The sequence below is a fragment of the Aspergillus affinis genome, assembly GCF_023601865.1.
Source record: "Aspergillus affinis strain CMG 70 chromosome Unknown NODE_42_length_251493_cov_91_322052, whole genome shotgun sequence".
NCBI lineage: Eukaryota > Fungi > Ascomycota > Eurotiomycetes > Eurotiales > Aspergillaceae > Aspergillus > Aspergillus affinis.
In genome coordinates, this window is record NW_026515823.1 from 31101 (window position 1) to 51479 (window position 20379).

At 48.4% G+C, this 20379-nt stretch overlaps 7 protein-coding genes across 7 annotated transcripts; 2 read left to right on the forward strand and 5 right to left on the reverse strand.

Annotated features, from left to right (window-relative positions):
- Positions 1 to 2295: 2295 nt before the first annotated feature.
- KD926_007345 (uncharacterized protein) lies at positions 2296 to 3504 on the reverse strand (the record flags this gene model as incomplete). The annotated part of the gene is made up of 4 exons (XM_053100189.1): positions 2296 to 2349; positions 2442 to 2574; positions 2626 to 3106; positions 3153 to 3504. The coding sequence occupies 4 exons, from the start codon at positions 3502 to 3504 to the stop codon at positions 2296 to 2298; spliced, it is 1020 nt and encodes a 339-aa protein (XP_052956056.1).
- A 523-nt stretch (positions 3505 to 4027) lies between these two features.
- On the forward strand, positions 4028 to 5115 carry KD926_007346 (uncharacterized protein; the record flags this gene model as incomplete). The annotated part of the gene is made up of 2 exons (XM_053100190.1): positions 4028 to 4938; positions 4995 to 5115. 2 exons carry the CDS (start codon positions 4028 to 4030, stop codon positions 5113 to 5115), a joined length of 1032 nt encoding a protein of 343 aa, XP_052956057.1.
- A 2195-nt stretch (positions 5116 to 7310) lies between these two features.
- On the reverse strand, positions 7311 to 7844 carry KD926_007347 (cyanamide hydratase; the record flags this gene model as incomplete). The annotated part of the gene is made up of 1 exon (XM_053100191.1): positions 7311 to 7844. The coding sequence occupies one exon, from the start codon at positions 7842 to 7844 to the stop codon at positions 7311 to 7313; it is 534 nt and encodes a 177-aa protein (XP_052956058.1).
- Positions 7845 to 8511: 667 nt separating this feature from the next.
- Positions 8512 to 12576, reverse strand: KD926_007348 (uncharacterized protein; the record flags this gene model as incomplete). Its single annotated transcript, XM_053100192.1, has 5 exons — positions 8512 to 8848; positions 9047 to 9176; positions 10256 to 10525; positions 11594 to 11963; positions 12025 to 12576. The coding sequence occupies 5 exons, from the start codon at positions 12574 to 12576 to the stop codon at positions 8512 to 8514; spliced, it is 1659 nt and encodes a 552-aa protein (XP_052956059.1).
- A 355-nt stretch (positions 12577 to 12931) lies between these two features.
- KD926_007349 (putative hscarg dehydrogenase) lies at positions 12932 to 13729 on the reverse strand (the record flags this gene model as incomplete). The annotated part of the gene is made up of 3 exons (XM_053100193.1): positions 12932 to 13003; positions 13054 to 13395; positions 13448 to 13729. The coding sequence occupies 3 exons, from the start codon at positions 13727 to 13729 to the stop codon at positions 12932 to 12934; spliced, it is 696 nt and encodes a 231-aa protein (XP_052956060.1).
- Positions 13730 to 13753: 24 nt separating this feature from the next.
- KD926_007350 (putative hscarg dehydrogenase) lies at positions 13754 to 14023 on the reverse strand (the record flags this gene model as incomplete). The annotated part of the gene is made up of 1 exon (XM_053100194.1): positions 13754 to 14023. The coding sequence occupies one exon, from the start codon at positions 14021 to 14023 to the stop codon at positions 13754 to 13756; it is 270 nt and encodes an 89-aa protein (XP_052956061.1).
- Positions 14024 to 17800: 3777 nt separating this feature from the next.
- On the forward strand, positions 17801 to 19834 carry eng2 (putative GPI anchored endo-1,3(4)-beta-glucanase; the record flags this gene model as incomplete). Its single annotated transcript, XM_053100196.1, has 1 exon — positions 17801 to 19834. One exon carries the CDS (start codon positions 17801 to 17803, stop codon positions 19832 to 19834), a length of 2034 nt encoding a protein of 677 aa, XP_052956062.1.
- Between the last annotated feature and the right edge of the window lie 545 nt (positions 19835 to 20379).

Consider the following 20379-nt stretch of genomic DNA (forward strand, 5'->3'; position numbering starts at 1 on the left):
CAAGCACTCTAGCTAGCTCAAAGCCTCAGATAATACAATATATATAAAGTAACTCAGATTATTCGAATAAGTTGACATTTTCACTAATGTGAGATATATTGATCATTATCAAACCGTGGACGCTTCCTGTTCCTCCCTGATAGGCGCTGCTGAATATCAGGTAATGGAATATCAGCTTCATCATCAGATACAATACTCTTTCGCCGCTTGCCTGCAGTACGTTCAGACAGTACAGGTATAGGTTATTCCGGGAAAAACTTATTTTCTTTATTATCACTGATTAGATCAAGTGATAGTTCTACTTGAATATCCTGCTCTTCATTTTGAATATCACTTGTTTTCTGCAAGTCATCTCTGGTAAGATACTCTCTATTCAAAGCTAGCATTTCCTCCTCAATCTCAAATTTTGATGTACATGTAAACATCATCAGCTCCTGTATAGTTGTAAGATCCAAAGAGCCCCGGCAATAATGACAGATATCACGTACCATACTGGCAAGAAGGGGATACTCATGTTGGTGCTCCTTCCAGAATGCCCGAGGAGGTATTGTAGGGATAATACCTACTTTTTATTAGTAAATCAGTTAACGTAAAAAAAAATAAGGCACTTACTGCTGTCAAGGTATCGCGTAAGCCATCGTTTGCATATGACCTTGGGTGTACCATCACTGGCTTTAGCTACCTGTTCAAAGTGCTTCCAAACTTCAGCCTGGTGGCGAGCTGTAAGGCACAAAACCGTAAAGATAGGTATGTATTAACGAAGAATAAGCTGCATGGAAGGCAGCGAATTCTGCGGGAAACTAGCTACTACATATACTGCTCTGCGGATTAGTGACTGAGTCACGTATCTGCAGATACCGAGAGGTTCCTGGTAACCTACTGAAAGGTTCCTGACACGAGCATCCCATCGGATCTTTTTTTTCCCCCAAAGTCTGTCTGTAGCCATCATCGAACATAGTCATCCTTTGCCATGTTAGAATAAAGGATGTATGTATTGATCCGATCAGGACAGATCTGCTAGAGGCAAGATAGTATTGAAAGAAGAGATCGAGCGAAAAGATCAGTAGTTGATAGAGTAACTAAATTTCCAGTTTGCTGGCTAAACGAAAGCTCAGGGGTAAAGTTATCGGATAAGGGAAGATAGATATTGTCCGTAAGATCTGTATCATAGAAGGATGATAGCTGTGTGTCAGAAAACTGAGATTCTTGACCTTGAGTTATAATAAAGAGCAGGCAAAGCGGCAGAGAAGATAATAGGATAGAAAATAGGATATACAGAAATTTTTGGGAGTTGTAGCAATGGATTCGGGGGCAGCGAGTCTACGCGCATCGAACCTTGCTAGATTGAATATGTTGATTGATCAGTAAATGACCCCACTGAGATAGATAATAGTCATTTTCATTGGCTTGTATCATGCGGGTAGTTGGGTATTTGACGGGTAGTTGGGTACTTGGCGGGTAATTGCGGACTCTACCCAAATACCCAAATACATAGCTATCAGCCTCTGAAGAATTGATCAAGTCCGACTTTCGAACAAATCTAGCATGGCATTCACTTGCTTGAAAAAGCCTACGAAGGTGATTAAAAGGTATTCATCACTTAATAAACAGGAAGGGCTTATTTTGATATCAAAAAACCCTCAGTGAACATATAAACTAATGTTAATACAAGCTCAAATAACAGTGATCTATATCATTATAGAAATATATATCTAGACTGCAGGACTTAGAGGTGGGTCTTTTATATTATTTATTATCTTTTACAACATGATCGCAAGATCTACTAGTCGATGAAATATACTATTACCAGTAGTGATTTACTAAGAAACAGGCAAATTTCATTCAATTTCATAAGTAATAAGGCATATTTTGATGGAAACCATGGACGTGACGAGAATGGGCGTAAATAACAGTAACTATAGTGTGGTTGCGGGGTCTACACCGCGACACCTTCATTCAGTTACTCTGCTCTCAAACCAAAGAGCTTGACCATCTCCATCATTTGTTGCTTCATGCCATAGTCCCCTATTTATGACATCCCTTGCTTCAATCCACGATCTGACCCCTATCCTCATTACAGCATCTTGAAGGCTTCTTATAAACCACGCCCTTTCATCCAGTCCCGTTGCTCCAACACCTCCCATTGCGAGAACCCAAAGCAGCATATGATTATCACCATCCCAATCGGTTAGTGCTGTCTTCAATCGCGTTACTAGGCATTTAAACGGCGCGACACAATACGGCAGCGGAAATGTCACAAGGAGACTGTAGATTAGAGCTGCAAGCCTGTAGCACTCAAACCTGCCCACCCTCGGCGGAAGTGAGAGCAAAGCATGCTGCGTCGTATTCCTGTGATCAATTAACACAGAAGCCGTTACGATGTTTCGACCCTCGCAGAAATCATCAATCATGATAGTGTAGCTTTTCAACATTGATAAGACCATATAAAGATCCTGGTCTGTGCCGAAGCCTATTCCGTGACCCTGAAATATAAACTCTCTCGTCGGGCACGACAGCGTCACCACTGGGAATCGTGGTGCAGTGCAACCTCGAGTACCGACTAGAAGCCCCCCTCTACCGCACTGTCAGCTCTAGCCTAGCTTAGCGTACACACAGCCGACTTACAGTGAGATGAGAGCGGCGAGCCCTGGGATTTCAATCTTTTCCAATCCACCTTTTAGCTCGATCAATTTTAAGAGTCCATCTAAATGAACTGGGTCGATCTCCGACAATGCCAATAAGTTTAATAACTGCAGACTCTTCAAAGGACCTTGCTTTGGCGTCATGCGTGGCACTTCCACTTTTTGAACCGTCCCAGTCTTTGCCAGTGCAACAACAGCGAAGATATTGGTGTCCTTGCAAGCTTCTGCCGGATCTTTGATAGCAATGTTCAATCTTCTTACAATCTCGGCGCGGGATCGAAACATGTCGAGGGCAATCCGATGAGAATGAGTAGTCCCAGGAGTTCCTTGCAAATTGGCCAAAGCTCCCGTCATGAACATATGCAACACATGGGGGTTTGACATTGACATCTGTATCAGGCTCGCTCTAATGTTGTGATTGTTGGCGCCGTCAGGGAATAGAGCGGGAAGAATAACTTCGGCATCTTGAGAGCATTAGCCGTGAGATATCGATAGGAGCTGACCACGTACTAAATGCGACGCAATGGTAAATGAAGGACGTAGGGAAGTTACAGTTATACGTCGAGAAAGGGCTAGCACCGGCCTCGAGTTGGGTGCTGTTCATCGGCCATAAGGGACGTGAGATACTCTTTACTTGACGAGAGACGGTACCACGCTTCGACGGCTTAAGTTTGGCTTCATCTTGGGGAGGCCGATTGTGACGCCAATGAAAGTGGGCAGCATTTGCTCGAACAATTGCCTTTGTTTCCTTCCTTTGGTTCTGATCATCCGGTTTGGCGTTGACGAATTGAAGGTCAATCTTGTTACCGGGGCATGACCTCGCACATCGTTGCCGTTTTGGGGCCCTTCGACTGGACTCCATCAGGCTAGAGGGGACAAGAGAGTTTCCACTCCAAAATCGTTCATACAACAGATACTCCTTTTGGGCAATGCATTAATGTGTAAGCTATCCCCGTCAAAAGAAAATAAAAAAAAGGTGACGAAAGAGTTTAGTGGCAGGAAGGTGGCGGATATTTAACAAATACGTGGTTCTTGGAAACCTTGCAAGGGTAGTAACGTTAGTAGATCAACTATTCCTTATTTAGTAAGGTTCATCCTTCCTTCTGGATTAGTATAATGCATTCTCAGCCCGCTAGGACCAAATGGGACAGTGCATATTAAAAATAGACGTCGTGTTGATTATGAACCTTGTGACAACATGTCGGTTCTCTCCAAATCTCCATTCCTTTCTCAAGTTGACCAAGGATACGGAAGGTTGCGCAGCATGAATTGTCCCAGTCCCCCCGGCCTTAAGGGGGATAAGAGTATCTCCGTCCACCTATATATATCTGCTCCTCTCCAAAGTCTCTACATTTTCTACACAATACTGTACAACCCTGGTCATAATGAGTTCGAAAGATATACCGCCTCTAGCCTCTTCATTCTGGCCAATTTTCTTGAAGTCTCAGTTATCTCACAAGGCTCAGTTCCCACCGAATGATACCGATCTCTCCGGAAAGGTCGCCATCATCACCGGAGGGAACCAGGGCCTTGGTCTCGAATCCGCACGTCAATTTCTCTCATTGAACCTGTCCTACCTTATCATTACTGTACGTTCCGAGGAGAAAGGGAAAGCTGCGGCCTCAAAACTTCAAGCAGAGCACCCCAATGCCACCATAAAGGTGTGGATGCTAGATATGTGCTCATATGATTCAATTCAAAAATTCGTCAAGCGTGCGGAGAGTGAGCTACCACGCCTAGACATCGCTATCCTTAACGCTGGGCGGTCAAAGAGCGAGTTCGAACTGGTCCCTAGCACCGGTCACGAGGAGACCATGCAAGTTAACTACCTTTCAACAATCCTTCTTTCTTTTCTGCTGCTCCCTATTCTGAAAAGCAAGTCTCCGCGAGGAACTCCAGGCAGACTGTCTATTGTTAGCTCAGGAACCACTCTCTTGTCAAAATTCTCGAACAGCCAGCAGTCACCCCTCTTGAAATCCTTCGATGACACCAAAACTGGCCCAAGTGCGGGAATGCAGACTTATAGTACGTCAAAAGTGCTGTGTCAAATGTTTGTCTACAAACTCGTCGATCTTGTGTCCGCAGACGATGTGGTCGTAAACCTGGTGGATCCAGGAATGACCAGGGGGACGGGATTAAACCGCGATGTGCCCAAAATTGTGAGGGGCTTAGTTCTTCCGGCGCTGCTTGCGATATCTCGCACGGTAACGGATGGTGCTTCTGCATATTTGGATGCCACTGTCGTGAAAGGAAAAGAATCACATGGGTGTTTCTTGATGGATTGGGAGATCCGGCCGTGAGTTGAACCTACCTTTCCTTCTGATATTGTGTGATTCTAACATATACTTCTAGGTTCCCTGCTCTTCTATACACGACAAAAGGAAACACTACCATTGAAAGATTGTGGCGAGAGACATTGAATGAGTTTTATTTCGCTGATATTCCAAGCATATTGGAGACCATGAAGAATTGAGATCATGGTAGTAGTCAATGTTGATCGACCTTCTACATATAGTTAGTTTAATGAAAGAGCTGGTCAGTAAGAACAGACGAAGCCTTGTTTGAGGATGATATGGTTCCGCCTTTGTGCCATCGGCGCAGACTTAGGCCCTCATACTTGACCCATGACTGGTCTAGGCCCAAAATTACTGTTCTAGGTGGTAGACAGTCCTCAGAGAAGCCTCATATTACGTATGGCCTCTTGTTTTGGGCTGTCATGTTCGTCGATGTCTCATAGTAGTATGGCGTTTGGTAGAGGTCTCTGGTTGGGTTATTGGCTAATCCAAGTCTCGGGAGGTCATCAATAGAAGTTGCCTGTCCTCGAGTAGTCGGTCTTTGGCCGCGAATTTCTACTCTTCATGCTCAGAAATCAGGAATAGAGCATTATTGCCATCAACAGTGGCTGCACGGTAACACTAGCTTGGGCTGAGACGTTGTAGCCCTTATCGTACAGTGAATACCCCTTCCATGAGTATTTCTTTGCAGGACGTTCCACCGGCGCTAGATCCGACGGGTTCACTAAGAGACAGTGTCCAATCCTTTCGTTGCAAAGATCAGAAGGAGATCCCAACGAGTTCGTGTGCTGGTTGTGGCACCTCCACCGTCACTGTCACCCAAAACCCCCATATTTGTTCCTGGGTGGGCAACTAGTCTTCCGAGCGTGTTTGGTGATCGCACCGCTCTATGCACTCCAAACCATGCCTGCTTGGCAAAGAATTTGCATGCCCATAGGACATATTGTATAGCACGCATAACTAAAGCTACTACCTCGCTTACCCATCCAAACCCGAGACTGCTGCGTGGTCTCACGCCCTAGTTCAAACTTCAAATTACTTCGACAGCTTCCGTTTGATCCCTAGGTATTTCAACGGGTAAAATAGCAGCTGTGGGGGTTGCGCGCCCGAACCATGGTTCGGTGCCAGGTCTTGGCGGGGAAAACCAAATTTTCTAAGCGCTAAGCAAAGGCAAGAATCAGCTCAAAGCATTAGAAGACCTTGCTTTCGCGGCTAAGAGAGTACTCGATCATATTGAAAGCTACCGCTCCGCACGAATTTTCGAACAGGTTCGCGAACTAATATCTAGTATTCAAGTAGGGGTTTGCTCATACAGACAGCCATAACCTTAACAACCCTGGCCACTGCATCCCATTGGATTCGCACGAAGGGTGTTCTAGGTACAGTTCATAACTTTTATTCTACGCTATAAAAACTATAACTATTTAACTATTCAGACTTCCAACGTTCAGCATCTTTCAGCCTTATTAGCGTCCCAAGAGTTTTGCCTTTCATAGAAAAACGTCGAATTCCCAGTACATCTCTCCTACCATTGAATAATCTCTCGATATCTACCTCTGCTGCTGGTATAGCAAGATGATCTTGGGCTACCTTAGCCATACAAGTAAATTCAAGTCTGTTAGCCTTCTACTAGTTCAGTATAAACTCAGTTTGGCTCTGGCTTCTTTCGAAACCAGTGCTGATCAAAATACTGGTCAATATCAGATTCAGTGACGTTATACTCTATAGGCTGAAAGGCTTCTAGAAATCGATGTTCGAAGCTCTTCCAATTAGTGCTTAGAGTAGTCGATACAGGCTGTTTTGGGGTAGGGTATGCTTTCTTCAGGAACGCCCTGATTCGACCAATAATCTTCTCTCCATCTGGTAGCGTTTTGAGCCACTTAGTCTTGATTTGAGGGTCATCCCTACGATGTTCGCTGGTGCAGACACATAAGTCATGCGAGTCATGCGCATACGCGAAGCCATGGTTTTGGCAGTCATTCTGACACAATAGTGATACTGTTCAACTGTTCAAGTAGAGTAGAGATCTAGGGCTGCTAGTTCTTTACCGATTACGAGGACGTAGTCTTGAATCCGTGGATACATCTTCCTACACAATGATCATAAAGAAGGATTTGTCAAAGAATAGTGCGCCTCAGGATGAATGAGACACAGGTTCTATAATCTAGAAGATATTCAAAATGAAGTACATCCACAGCTTTCATAAGAATGACAGACAACTCCCCTCACCAATAGAAAAGCCCATACATATGCGTGGAGTTCTTCAAACGACTCACACTATTTGCTCCCCAATACTCCAAGTCACCTCGCCCCCCAATACTCCAAGTCACCTCGCCGAGACAGACGAACGTATCCAGTGGACAACGCCTATTTACTAACCAATCTTCATATACAAGATCGTATCAAGAGGACATCCATAAGAAGCCCAGTCATCGTGAGGGTTGTGGTAAATGCCCTGGCAGTTCTCATCGCCCGGACGGCAGTGCACCTGCGGACAATCTTTATTTTTCGAAGTGACCGAGAAGCCCGCCGCGACGATCGCCGAGCCAGAAGTGACCTTTTGGTTGACGTACGAGACATCCCACCAGATCTTGTCGCCCTTGCGCGTGTACTCGAACTGGATGATGTTGTTCATATCGCCCTTCTCGCTCATCTTGATTGAAATGCCGCCGCCGTTCGGGTTGAATCTGTACTCCTCGACGTAGATTCCGCCGCCGGGGGCAATGGTCAGCTCTTTGTCGATTTTGTTGGACACGGACCACGCATGAATGTTGACGCTGTTCAGCTTGCTGTGGATGATAACTTGGGCGGGCGCAAGGTGGGACCTTTCCTCAAGCTCTTGAACTGGAAGGCCCATGACGAGGGCCTGCAGGGTAAAGAGGAGAATGAAGATGAGGGTTCGAGACATGATTGGTCCTACGGAATGGAAGACAATATCAAGTTAGGTAAGGGTTTATACTATAGCTGGGGGACTGGGATGTTAGGGCTTACCAAGTGGAGGAGGTTTAGGAAAGGGTATGTTTGAAAGAGAAAGTTTGGGGTCGGTTTGGAAGACAGTTCGAACATGGTATAAAATAGGAGTTTGGGATCGTGAAGGGGGGTTTTATAGACCTCTGGTGCTTGGTGAAAGGACTTCTCATCCTGTTTGATGCTAGTAGAGTCTCCTTTCACTGCAATGCACGGAGTGGATATAGATCATCTACCGTGCAATCGCATAGCTTCGTATCGCCATCCGAGGTAATTAAAGAAACGCTTCAGATAGGAAGACCGGAATGTTCCTATATCTATACTACATAGTGCGCATGGGCTGATCGATCTGAACGAAGATTGGCTATAGTCAGGTCTAGGCATTCTGTGAGATGTATAGGCTGTGATCGAATTGGCTTAGAGGTTAGTCTATATCATGAATATCAGGACTGATATTGGCCAATGCATCGTGACCTTTTGTCTGAGTAAATGTTCATTTCCGCTTGCACAGAACTATCTAATCAGTGGGAACTGTATTTCCTCTGGACATACTAAGTGCCAAGACAACTTATGCTGGAGATTTCCTCTTGCCTAGCGCTGCTTGCTAGTTAGGGATCCCATGATCCACCATTAGGTGATTCGAAAATTTGAGAGGCATTCTTCCTATCATGCAAGCCCATCACCTGGCCCAGCCTGGCGGCACGACCCACACTTGTAAACGCGGCCGGATAGATACCGTGACCGGTTTCGTATACCGAGATCAAAATTGCAGATTGTAGCAGCTCAAGACGGAAGAATCCGAGTCTCTCCATGCCCGACGATAATTCGAGCGTCTTCTGGTAAAGCGATGAGCAAACGGCGTCATCCTTATCCACGGGCGTCGTTGAAGCAACTTTCATCGAGAGCAACAGCAAAGTTAGACCCAGGCTGCTGGGCCGGCTTGGTCTGCGACTTCGTTCGCAACGGTGATGAGTATTGACCTGACCTTGATCCTTTGTTCTTTGGTTTCAGAGTATTCACAGTTCTTATTCGAGCGTAGACACTGGATAGATTATCAGTCGATCGCCCCGAGATAGGGAAATGTGATGCCCACCGCGGCGCAAGCCGGCACCTCTCGCGTGCATTTCCGCTTCTGGGTCCTACAGAAGTACCTGCACACTAGGCAAGAATATGTGGCGCGTGAGGCGTTTGAGCTGATGATTCCGAACATCTCGACTAAATCGAAGAAGTCGAAGGGCTTGGAGCAGTTGGCGCGATTTGTTGGCCGCTTGGGCTATGGTATAGTTGTTAGTTACTCACTACTTTGAGACCAACAGTGCTATCTAATCGAGGAATTCTCGGAAATCCAATCTCACTAAGCCGACATAAGCAGATGCATAGAACAGAGAACAAGGTATACCCTGCAGACAGCACGATCTTGAACGAACATCACTAGCTCACAGTTCCTCAATCCTAACCACGGAGAAAACTCAAGAATGAGACACACAGCGCTCAAGACATGGTCTAATCCACTCTCTGCCACTCAACATAGCGCTCCCTCCCTGAAGCTCCCTGTCTCATGCACCGATCAAACTCCTCTTAGGCACCTTCCTAGTCAGGGCAGAGTTTCAACCAGAAGGGATATTTCTCGATAACAGTATGTGGTTCCTTCATTCTCGCGCCACAAGCCTCCCTATCTTCACGGAACTGTAATTCTTTCTGATATCTAGATTCCCGAGATCAACACTACATCCACATCAACCCTGCTAAAGAATCCCTTTCCCAGGCGTTCAGGAAGAAGAGACATCAGTACTGTGAAGTTCGAAAGATATCTTCGCATCAGAAATTCGATACATAAAAGAATGAAACATTGCTCGCAGATGAATATACAGTTTGCTATATCCATTGGCCGTGGCGACTCCGCTGTATGTGCGCGAAACCTCTTCCAGAGACCAGCCATGAAGAGGATCTAAATGGTCCGGAATCGGCCATCCTTTGAGATTTCGAAAAATGGTCCTTGTTTTGTATTAGCATCGATTCTCTACGCCTGTTTGACGCCCCTGGCGCACGGGTTTGATCCCTTAAAGTCTTGACGTGGCATTCTAAAGGGAAGCATCAAAACATACTGGCAGAACATGTGGTACTCGATCCGTTGGGCTGGCGAAAGGATTCACATGTACCAATCACGGTAGTCCCTTTAGCATTGAGCGAGAGTGTTTCTTGCGCGAAGAATATGTGCCACCTCGAATGTTAGACCAACTGGTATTTCAAAGTAGGATAGGAGGCGGATTCATGACGACTTCTGCAGCATAATTTTCAAGGTGCGACTTTCGAATGTCCAGGTTTCTGAAACTAAGACCTCCGATGGCTTACTCTGGATTTTGCTGCAGACTCCCTGGATCAGAGGCCGAATCCGATTGGAAAGAATATCCAAGTCCGAGTCGTGCATAGACGCTGAATACCAGAGGTGGATGATGCAATCAATTGCACTTTCATTTCCAACAACCAAAGCGAGAATCAGAATCATGATGTTGCGGGCCACAATATCGAATTCTATGTCATTTATTGCGATGCCGAGAGACCGGGTATAGGTTGTGGGAAGATCAACGACCGTCTTGATAACATTTCGAAGGTCTCCTGAAGCTGTTTGCAAGGCTTGTCAGTTTACAGACACCATTGAGGTTAACAAATACTAGTCTGTACCTGCGAACAAGATGCGAAGGTTTTAAACATATTTTTCTCCCACATTCGATGCTAGTTTGAGGATATTAAACGCAGGGACGTTGCCCCACAGGCAATTTGTCCCTCCAAAAGAGTGCATACCAGATACGGTAGATCCATGAGTTCTGTTTTCCAAAAACCAGGCTGGCTGCCAGGATTTCTTTCCCAATGATGAAGAGGGACAGGTGTATCAGGACAGAGAAACAGAAGGCCAGCGGTGGTGAGTGAATGAACTAGGAGAATGCCACAAGGCTAACCTAGTCTGCTTTGATTGACAACCCAGATTTTGAAATTTTTCCAGGTTGCCAAGCAGACTCTAAAGTCGTATCCCACTGATCTTGTTTACCCGCTCTATTTTTCTAACCTTCCATGCTTGACTGCTTGGGCCTTTGGTAAACCGTCTTCACACTATTCACTCGTTACTCAGTTGGGGATTAGATTTACTTTCTGTCGCCAAGATCTCAGGCCACAAATTGGTATATTTCTCAACTAATCTTCTGTCGCACTAGCTATACTCGAACCTTTTCTGTTGCCCCCCTTACACCTCTGGTGCCCGACATACCATACTAACCGAACCACCTTACCCATATTTTACAGTTATATACTTTGACAGCCAGTGACTCTGAAAGCAGACAGGCAGTAAAAATACCACCGAAGTCTATAAGAAGTATGTGTCAAACCGCATTGAGCCGCTCGCGACTAACCTATTGAAAACTACAGAACCGCAAAAGCTTCCGCTGCAAACATTCGCTAGATATGTCCGAGCTACCGCAAAAAGCGCCATGGCCCTAAAATTCATAAGTATGATTAAATTGGTGCGGGATTCTCGGCCTCAGTTCATTGTACCCATCATTTTTAGCGCTAGGTTCGGTCTTTTGTGTAGTCAGTTCATTAGACATTGTTTCCATAACCTAGATGAGATTTACTTTCCCAAAGCGGGCTATCCTTGCCTCTTCCTGACTTTCAAATTCCATGACATCGACTATCTACATTTGTCCTTGCAGAAAGAAAAACGATCCCGCATCTCTTGAGTGATGGTGCCAGCCGTATGAGCATACTCATTTTCAACCCAAGGTTCCCGATCCCAATCAATCCAATCCAAGAACTTCCAAGCCTTTGTCATGCTCCAGCGCAGCAGAGGTGGCATGTATTGGCCAAGGAAGAAATCTGTATTGATGGGAAGCGGATGATCCAGTTTACGATTGAACAAGGCGACCGCAAAATCGACAAAAATGACATGTCTGCTAGGCTCGAGTGCCGTCGTCTCCAACAGCATCACATTGCGAGGGCTCATGTCTCTGAGCAGGATGTTCTTCCGGTGATATACTGTGCTTTCAAAGTCGATTATAGTTTTCATGATCTGCAGGCGAATATCTTGAGAATCAGTTGGGGTGCACCCGTAGCATTGGGATTCCTTCCACGTATTCGATCAGGATGAGACGGATGGCGCGCACTCTGGAACTGTCTGCGGCAATGTCCATTTTGTAGGACCCGTAATATTGGGGCACGAGATGGCCTTGCATTTTAGACAGCAGATCGTATGCGCGCATTTCATGGGTATAGAAATGATCCACGGCTTTGAATGGATTGATTATTTCGTCGTTGTCGTCAATGTAAAGAGGGTCGTATAGCTTGGCCACCAGTGTTTTGTCCTCTGGTAAAGGATGCTCCCCTAAGGATTTCACGATGAAGACCTGAGAGTTGTGGCCATCTCCAATTCTTACCGGATGGACTATCTTCAAATCAAAGCGATGTGGTGGCTGATTTGACTCTTGGCCTGCTAACGGATGATTCTTTAGGCATCGTTCTAGCGGACTGAGTTCCTTCCTCTCGACTCGCTCCGGTTCGCTGTTATAGCAGCACCGGCTAGTGACCGGTGTCGGGGCAGGAGATTCATGCGACTGCACGGTAAATTTCCATCCCGTGATGTAGGGGATTGGCGGTTTGGGAAGCTCGGTGGACGGGGAATCCATCAGGACTGATTTATGTCGACTTCTGACTGCGCTGCGAAACGTATTTGAACAGGAGAAATATTCTAACTAAAAAGGAGAGATATGTTCTAGGCAACTAATGGAAGATTTAGGCTTCCACTCGCTGCGATTGAGCGGTCAGGCATGATGCCTACCTATAGTTAGTTACTTCCTCTGAGTTAACTTTGTTAAAAGCCCCCTTACTTGTCCGCCATCTAAGAGCCAGTACCAAGAATATTCAACTTTTTCTGGTAGCTGCGAGAAGAGCCCTGGATTAAAAACCTCATAATAATAATAATAATCAATTAAGCACATGTGCTGTTCGTCCACTTAGCAAATTACAATGCGTTGAAAATGTCTATAAAACACCCGACCAGTCCTGCTGCCGGATCCAATCCTCCACCGAAGGCAAGTTCAGCGGAACCTCGAGCTATACCGATTAGCAATGTTCATAACTCCGAGTAATTCAGAACCACATACCTGTCTTGGGTGAATGACAGTCGGATCATCGCGACCCTCATATCCGCATTCATTGAAATAAGCCCAGTTATCGATGAGCTCCTGCTTCAAATCATCCGGGACTCCCGGAATGGATTCACCATCAGGGAGCGTCACCAACTCGGCAGGCACACCCAGGACACGGCTCCAGAGGTCGAAAAATGCGTTCAGTGTAATCCATCCCCGGTACGCAATCAGGTGTTTTCCAGGGGGGCTCAAAATCAGCGCTTTCGCGGCTGGTCCGGTATCTTCTTCGGCAGCGATTGCTGGGAGGTGTACGTCACCACGCACGCCAGTGATGTACTGATACACACCCTCCTCATTCTATACGAGAGTATAAGCCAATGAGCACATCAAAGACAAACAGCAAGTTTACCTTTCGAGGCTGAAGTAACGGGTGCGAGAGAAAGTTGGAGAGATACCAGCCAACTTGAAGTAAACTGGTCTTCTTCCACAGCGCGGGGTGTGTCTTCTTGCCGTATTCCGCAGCATGGGCCTTGGAATCAAAGTGCATCACGTTCATGTACTTTCCCTTTGACCACTTGGAGGCATCCGACAGGCTGGAGAAGATCAATCTCTCAAGCGTGGGCACCTTGGCGGCGGCGTCAAACACGTTCCTGCCCTGCTGTTTCTCGTAGTGATATGTCCACTCGTTCATCGGTTAGTCAGGTCTCTTCTTTTTTTAGTTCTCGGGGTTGGCGAAGCTATTCCAGAAGTCGGTGACGGCGAAGATGGCATTTGCGTCTTGGAAGGCCGCCTCGAGGGAGGAAGGGTCGTCGAGATTGGCCTGCACGACTTCGACTCCGGACTCTCGCAGGGCCTGTGCGCTAGCAGAAGACGTGTTCCGGGTTAGGGCGCGAATACGCCAGGCCGGATCCTTGATAAAGGACTTGATCACCGAACCGCCTTGATTGCCGGTGGCGCCGAGAACAACGATGAGTTTGGAAGACATTTTTCGCTGTGGATGGATATTCTTGGAGTGAGATGGGTTGGAATATATCATCACTGCCGCAGTCGTTCGTGCCTCTTATATATTTCCCCAACTGTGTAACATTTCTAAGCAATCGTTCATGTTTTGTCAGGATCACGATGGCGAAGCTGCATCATTTGGCATCATGCAAATGGATTGGAAATCAGCATCAACGAATGCATTCTATTGGAACGCTGGAGGATGATGAAAGATTATTCACGCTGCTGGCCCCAAAATCAATGGGCCGCTCCCCACCCGCGCGAAGCCGCTTTGGGCGATTTGTCCGCATTAACCGGTCGTGTCCGCTACCTGATATCTTCAGGACTACAATATGAAGTATATCCTTGAAATTAGCCCAATCAAGGGAGGGAGGGGGGATGGGGGTGCTCTGTTCTTTATTCATTCTAGCTTCATCGCTGAATCAGAAAGTTCGAAGTAATTGTTCCGTTCAACTTTGCTAGTAGGTTTCGCTGTAAGATCCCGGAACAGAGCGACACGATATCCTAAGGTCATTGCTGAACCATCTCGCACACTTCATCCTAGCTTCTCTTCTCCTGCAAACCTTAGTGACAAGCAACTCCTCCGACTTCAACTCAAAGACCGTCCGGGGTACCGCCTCTCGCCGATAATCATCCATCAGAATGGACATCAACTATGAGAATTGACCTTGTAACCCATTTTCGGACTACGGACAGCGCAAGAAGGCCATGGTTTAGACGGTCAACTGCTTTGACCGAGTGTGGGGACCTAATGGGTACGTGCATTCCCTGTCTACACTGGAGGCATTTGTTTCACTTCAATAATATACGGGCGAGTCTGACATCGACGAAAGGAAGAGGTGAGAAGTCCTACGCAAGACGCAGCCATCACTCCATGGGCTGCAGTGGGATAAAAAAGGGCACAAGGACGGAACTATCGGGGACAATATTCCTTTAAAATGATCAATGAATGCCCCTAAGTGAGCGAGACAGCGTAGACCCCTCAATCAAGCGAATCGTTATGAAGATATGTAATCAGTGTGTGCACTAATCAGAGGAACGTTGACACGATGTGCACCCGACCCGATCCGAGCGCGGTCTGTCCTGGGGAGGAGAAATCAAATGATGAGCAGCGACACTACTTATCAGGGACCCGAGAACAAGAAGTATTCAAAGCTCTTTCCCGGGAATAAGTTGGCAGAGTAACCGGGAATTATAAGTTTGTGTCGCCAAGAACAAAGTTCGCAGCTCGTGGACAGCTAAGCAACGGCTCAAGATATGGCAACCGACATTCTGGTGAAAGTGTAATGTTGACCAAGGTTCGGCAGATAACTCCATGCTTTCTACCAATCACAATTTCCAGCCAGGTGTTTTTGTAAACTCAGGGGTACGGAAAAGGATGAGGAGAGATGTGGGTAGCTATGAAGAGATATTCGGGATTTCCGGGTTTCCCTGGAGGCACCAGGGCAGCTAGTCAGGTCATCCGTTCAGGGTTAGGCCGAACAAGGACTGTGAATTGGGAACTAAATAGGCAAGGTGAAAGCGTGGCGGAAGAGTTATTGGCGGCAACAATTCACTCGGTCAATGGGGCGCCACCAACCACATGGACAGCATGATGCGGGCAACCTGGAGGGAATGATCAATGGATCAATGACCATCCGCGCTAGCTCATCAACATTCCTGAGATGGGCGAAAATGACAGCAAGTAACCCCTGAGCCTCTGCGCGGAAATAGCCGTTCAGGGTAATATAAAATCTGCCTTCGGACCGGCATCTTTTCCTAAAGGGGCCGTGGATGTAATTCGCGGGAGAATAGTGTCCTCTCTCCAAAATAGAAACCGCGCGAGGATGACCCGTGCTCAATTTCCAGGATCCAATGCATACCTTGAATGGAGTAGTATGTTCAAAATAAAGGAGCCCCACCCTGCAATATTTGGGCATAAAAGTGGTTCAGGGCGGAACCGACCCATGGCACCAGGTCGAGATACTCCTGACTCTGTGTTGGAAGGATTGATCACAGGGACGACTCCGTATAGGTTAAGACACCAAGACACCAAGACCAGGAAACCAAGAATGGCCTCCACCTAGGAATATGTTGGAGCATTCCAACAATCTGACGGTAGTACGGAGTAGGTAACAGAACAAGAATAGCAATGCTCAGCCACCCCCGATCAGGATAAAGAAAGTGTGGCGCCCGCTGATTCAGCACCCGAGCGTGGCTGCGGCGCTAGACCCTATTGGGCGCGGGCGGAGGCCAGGATTTCCTTCCCTTTCCTTCCCTTCCTCTTCTTTCCCTCTTCTTCATCTCTCTGCTTGGTCAACAGCAGGATTCGCAGACCCGTCTCGATCGCAATGATCATTACCTCTTTGACATGGTGTGTCTTCGAGTCGCTTCCTGCTCACTGCAGCGATCGTCCCGTCGCCACGTCCTAGAATCTCCCATTCCAATCCCTTGCGAATTTTGCGATTCATCCGCTCTTCTCCCCACCTACCGAGAAACGACGGTCTCGCCGTTGTGCTCCACTCCCAGCGTCTAGACGAGCCCACTATCGACCAAAGACTCCGTCCCAAATTCACTTTCTGGCGCCGTCCACGGCCTGCGATCGGATTGGTCACCCGGATCAGCTATTTGGCCCTCCGTTTCCCGCCCGCTGGATGATCCCCTTTTCCGCTGCCTGGCCCTGACGATTACACCACATCTCCCCTGCCGAGAATGTGACAGTTGCTGGGGGTGGCAGTGAGAGGCACGGACAACTTGCGACCGTAATCACTAATCATGCATAATTGTCGTCGGGGGAGGGGAGGGGGTCAGACTCAACACAACAACGACGGTTCTTCATGAATGGATCGATCAAGGTTTTTTTTTTTTGGGTTGCATACTCGCCTGGCCAAAGAGGGGTGGATGAGCTGTCTCACTCACACCCAATCCCGTAAACTCTCGCCTCTCTCTTAGCCCGGAAGATGGGCGTTCTCCTGTTTCATATACACCTTAGGGCAGGCTCGTCGCGTTTCAAGTCGGCCGACCGCCTGCCGAGCACATCCATCACCAAGCCAGCTCCTGGTCGCCCCACTCGGCATACCTGGGCAAAGAGGAATGGAGTTAATGGACTCATGGCAGGCATTTGGTAGTCCGGGCTCCGTCACCCTGGCGCTCCCAACGCCCATCCTGATTCGTCGCATCTCGCTTGGTGCCTCCAGCACCAAGCGCCGACTCTCCAAGCGTGGATCCCCACTGCGCCGGCTCGATGGATCCTTGGACACTAATAGGCCATTTCCCTTATTCACACTTACGGAGCACTTCACTTTGACTCGAACGGATTAGTTTACACTGCTGCTCAGTGCAACACAGGACTCCCCGACATGGCGGGCCAGACCTCCCCTCTTTTATTATTATACCGACTATCCCCAATCTTTATCATGCCTTTCCTCCATACCTCCCTGTGACTTTTTTTTTCTTTCTCTTTTTGCCTTCTCTCATTTTTCTTTCTTTTCTTTTACTCGCCATCCTTCCTTTTCACATTCCTTCTCGCGTCATTTTCCCAGTCGCAGATCGAAATCTGCATTCTTTGCACCTTCTTTTCTCTATCGTACCTTCGTTGCCACAGCCTAGACGGTTGTCTTTCATTCCTTTCCACCTACATCGTAATTCGACCGATTTCTTTCGATCTTCTTGATAGATCTGAGATCTTCATCTTCCGTCGTGTTGATCTGCCTATAGCTCTACTTACTTCCACTCATTTGTCTTCTATTGATTGATTTATCTGAACTGTGTTCCGGCTACAATGACTTCCCGATCTCTACTCTGGAGTGTGGGATCGCTCGCTGCTACCTCTCTCATTGCGCCTGCATTTGCTAAAGGCTCGACTGGTAGCTCTGGCAGCTACCAACTGCACGAATCTTGGCAAGGCGAGAAATTTCTGGACTATTTCGAGTTCTTCACCGGCGCCGACCCGACCAATGGCTTCGTCACCTATACCAACCAGAGCTACGCGGAGAGCACCGGTCTGATCGACATCACCTCCAGTGGCAGCTTCTATATGGGTGTGGACCACAAAACGACCCTCAGCCCGGAGGGACCTGGTCGTGACTCCGTCCGTATCGAAAGCAAGAAGTACTACGACGAGGGTTTGTACGTTATCGACCTCGCACACATGCCCGGCAGCGTCTGCGGAACGTGGCCTGCTTTCTGGTCCGTTGGCCCCGACTGGCCTCATGACGGCGAAATCGACATCATCGAGGGTGTCAACAAGCACGACTCGAACGAGATCGTTCTGCACACTAGCGGCTCCTGCGACGTTGGCGGCGACCACGACATGCTCGGCGACATGACCTCCAGCGAGTGCGGAGATGCCTCGGGCACCATCGGCTGCGTGGTGAAGGGCCAGAAGGGCTCCTCCGGAGACCCTTTCAACAAGAACGGTGGTGGTGTTTATGCGATGGAGTGGACCGCTGATTTCCTCAAGATCTGGTACTTCGCTCGCAGCGAGATCCCCAAGTCCATCACCAACGGCAAGCCCGACACCTCCGCCTTCGGCACCCCGATGGCCCATCTGCAGGGCTCTTGCGACTTCCACGAGCGCTTCAAGTCCCAGAAATTCATCCTTGACACCACTTTCTGCGGTGACTGGGCCGGTGGTGTGTTCGGTGACTCTGGTTGCCCCGTGAAGGACCCCAGCAACCCCATCCAGAGCTGCGTTAACTACGTCGCCGAGAACCCCGAAGCTTTCAAGGAGGCGTACTGGGAAATCAATTCTATCAAGCTGTACCAGATCGGCACCAGCTCCAACACCCCCGCCGAGATCTCGTCGGCAGCCTCTCAGGTCGAAAGCACCACTCATGCCGTGTCCCAGGCCACTTCCACCTCTACTACCCAGCAGGCTGCTGCCACCACCGAAGCCGCCGCCTCCAAGTCGGAAACCGCCGCCGCCCACACTGCCTCGAACCCTCCCGCTGCCGAAGTCACGTCTGCTGCCTCCACAACCACCAAGGCCAGCGCCGCGGCTACCACCGCCCCTGCCAGCGGCTCGAGCAGCTCCGGCAACGCTGGAAGCGGAAACTCTGAGTCGGGAAGCTCCCACAACTCGGACAACTCCAACAGCTCCAGTGGCTCTGGAAGCTCCGGCAGCTCTGCTAACTCTGGCAGCCCCGGCAGCTCCGGCAGCTCCGAGGGCTCCCAGTCTTCCTCGAGAAGCACCATCTACGTGACCGAGACCACGACCGTTTGCGGCCTCACCCAGGGTACTGCTGCCACTGCCATCCATGCTGGCCAGTCGGGTGCCGCCGCGGAAAGCGGTGCTTCTTCCGTCGCTCCGACTGCCCCTGCTTCCCAGCCTGCCCCCGAGGGTACCTCCGGCGTGGTTCCTTCTCAAGTCCCTGACGCGCCCGCCGACTCTCAGTCCCAGGACCAGGTGCCCTCTGCGCCCACTGCCTCCGGTGCTCAGCCCTCAAACCCCTCGAACGTCGCCCCAGTTGAAAGCTCCCACCCCAGCAACCCGCCTTCGCCGCCGCAGAGCATTACCGTGTCCTCTGCTCCCGCGCCTGCTCCTACGTCCGCGCCCCCCGCTGGTGACTCTTCGACCGGCAAAGAGGGCTCTGCTCCTGGCGGATCACCCGGTGCCAGCTCTGGTTCTGGTTCTGGTTCTGGCTCCGGCTCCGGCTCCGGCGCCTCGGGCAACTCTGGCTTCTCTGGATCGTCGGCCTCTCCCATCCCGAGCGCAACCACTCCTATCAGCCCTCTCTTCACTGGCGCGGCTAGCAAGCTCTCCCTGAGCACATCTGGCGTCCTGGGCGCTCTCGCTCTGGCTTTCTTGGCATGAGCGTCTTTTCGCGATTTCCTTTCGGTTTCATTCTGATATCCCTTTTCAGCCATTATATCCTGTAAGAGGTCGTGAAAATACCCTCTAATCTTGTTTTTGTATAATAGTCTGCCGTTGGTTTCAATATCATACCCCTTCGTTGTCCACTCGTTCTGGCTGTGTATCGTCCTCTTTAAAAGACGTTGGGAAACTTCCTTTCTCTGGCCATTGTTGGCTTTCATATTTATACGTATTTAGAATATGCAGACTTTTTTACTTAAAATAAAAATTCCATGATAGTTATGATCTCACTTGCATTCCTCGATTCGTTCTCATGTTGATCATGTGATGTTTCACCTACTTGAGCGCCTTCCTTCGGTTTCCTCCTTCCATCTTCCACCCTTGTTCGCATCATTCACTCCCTTCAATCCTTTGTCCACCAGCTGTCATCTGTCGTCTCGTTTCATCTCTATCAAGAATGAATCAAATTATCTCCAATCTAATAAGGTATGTGCAATAGGCTAAAAAAACAAACAACAACTATAAACAGGATATCATAACATCAT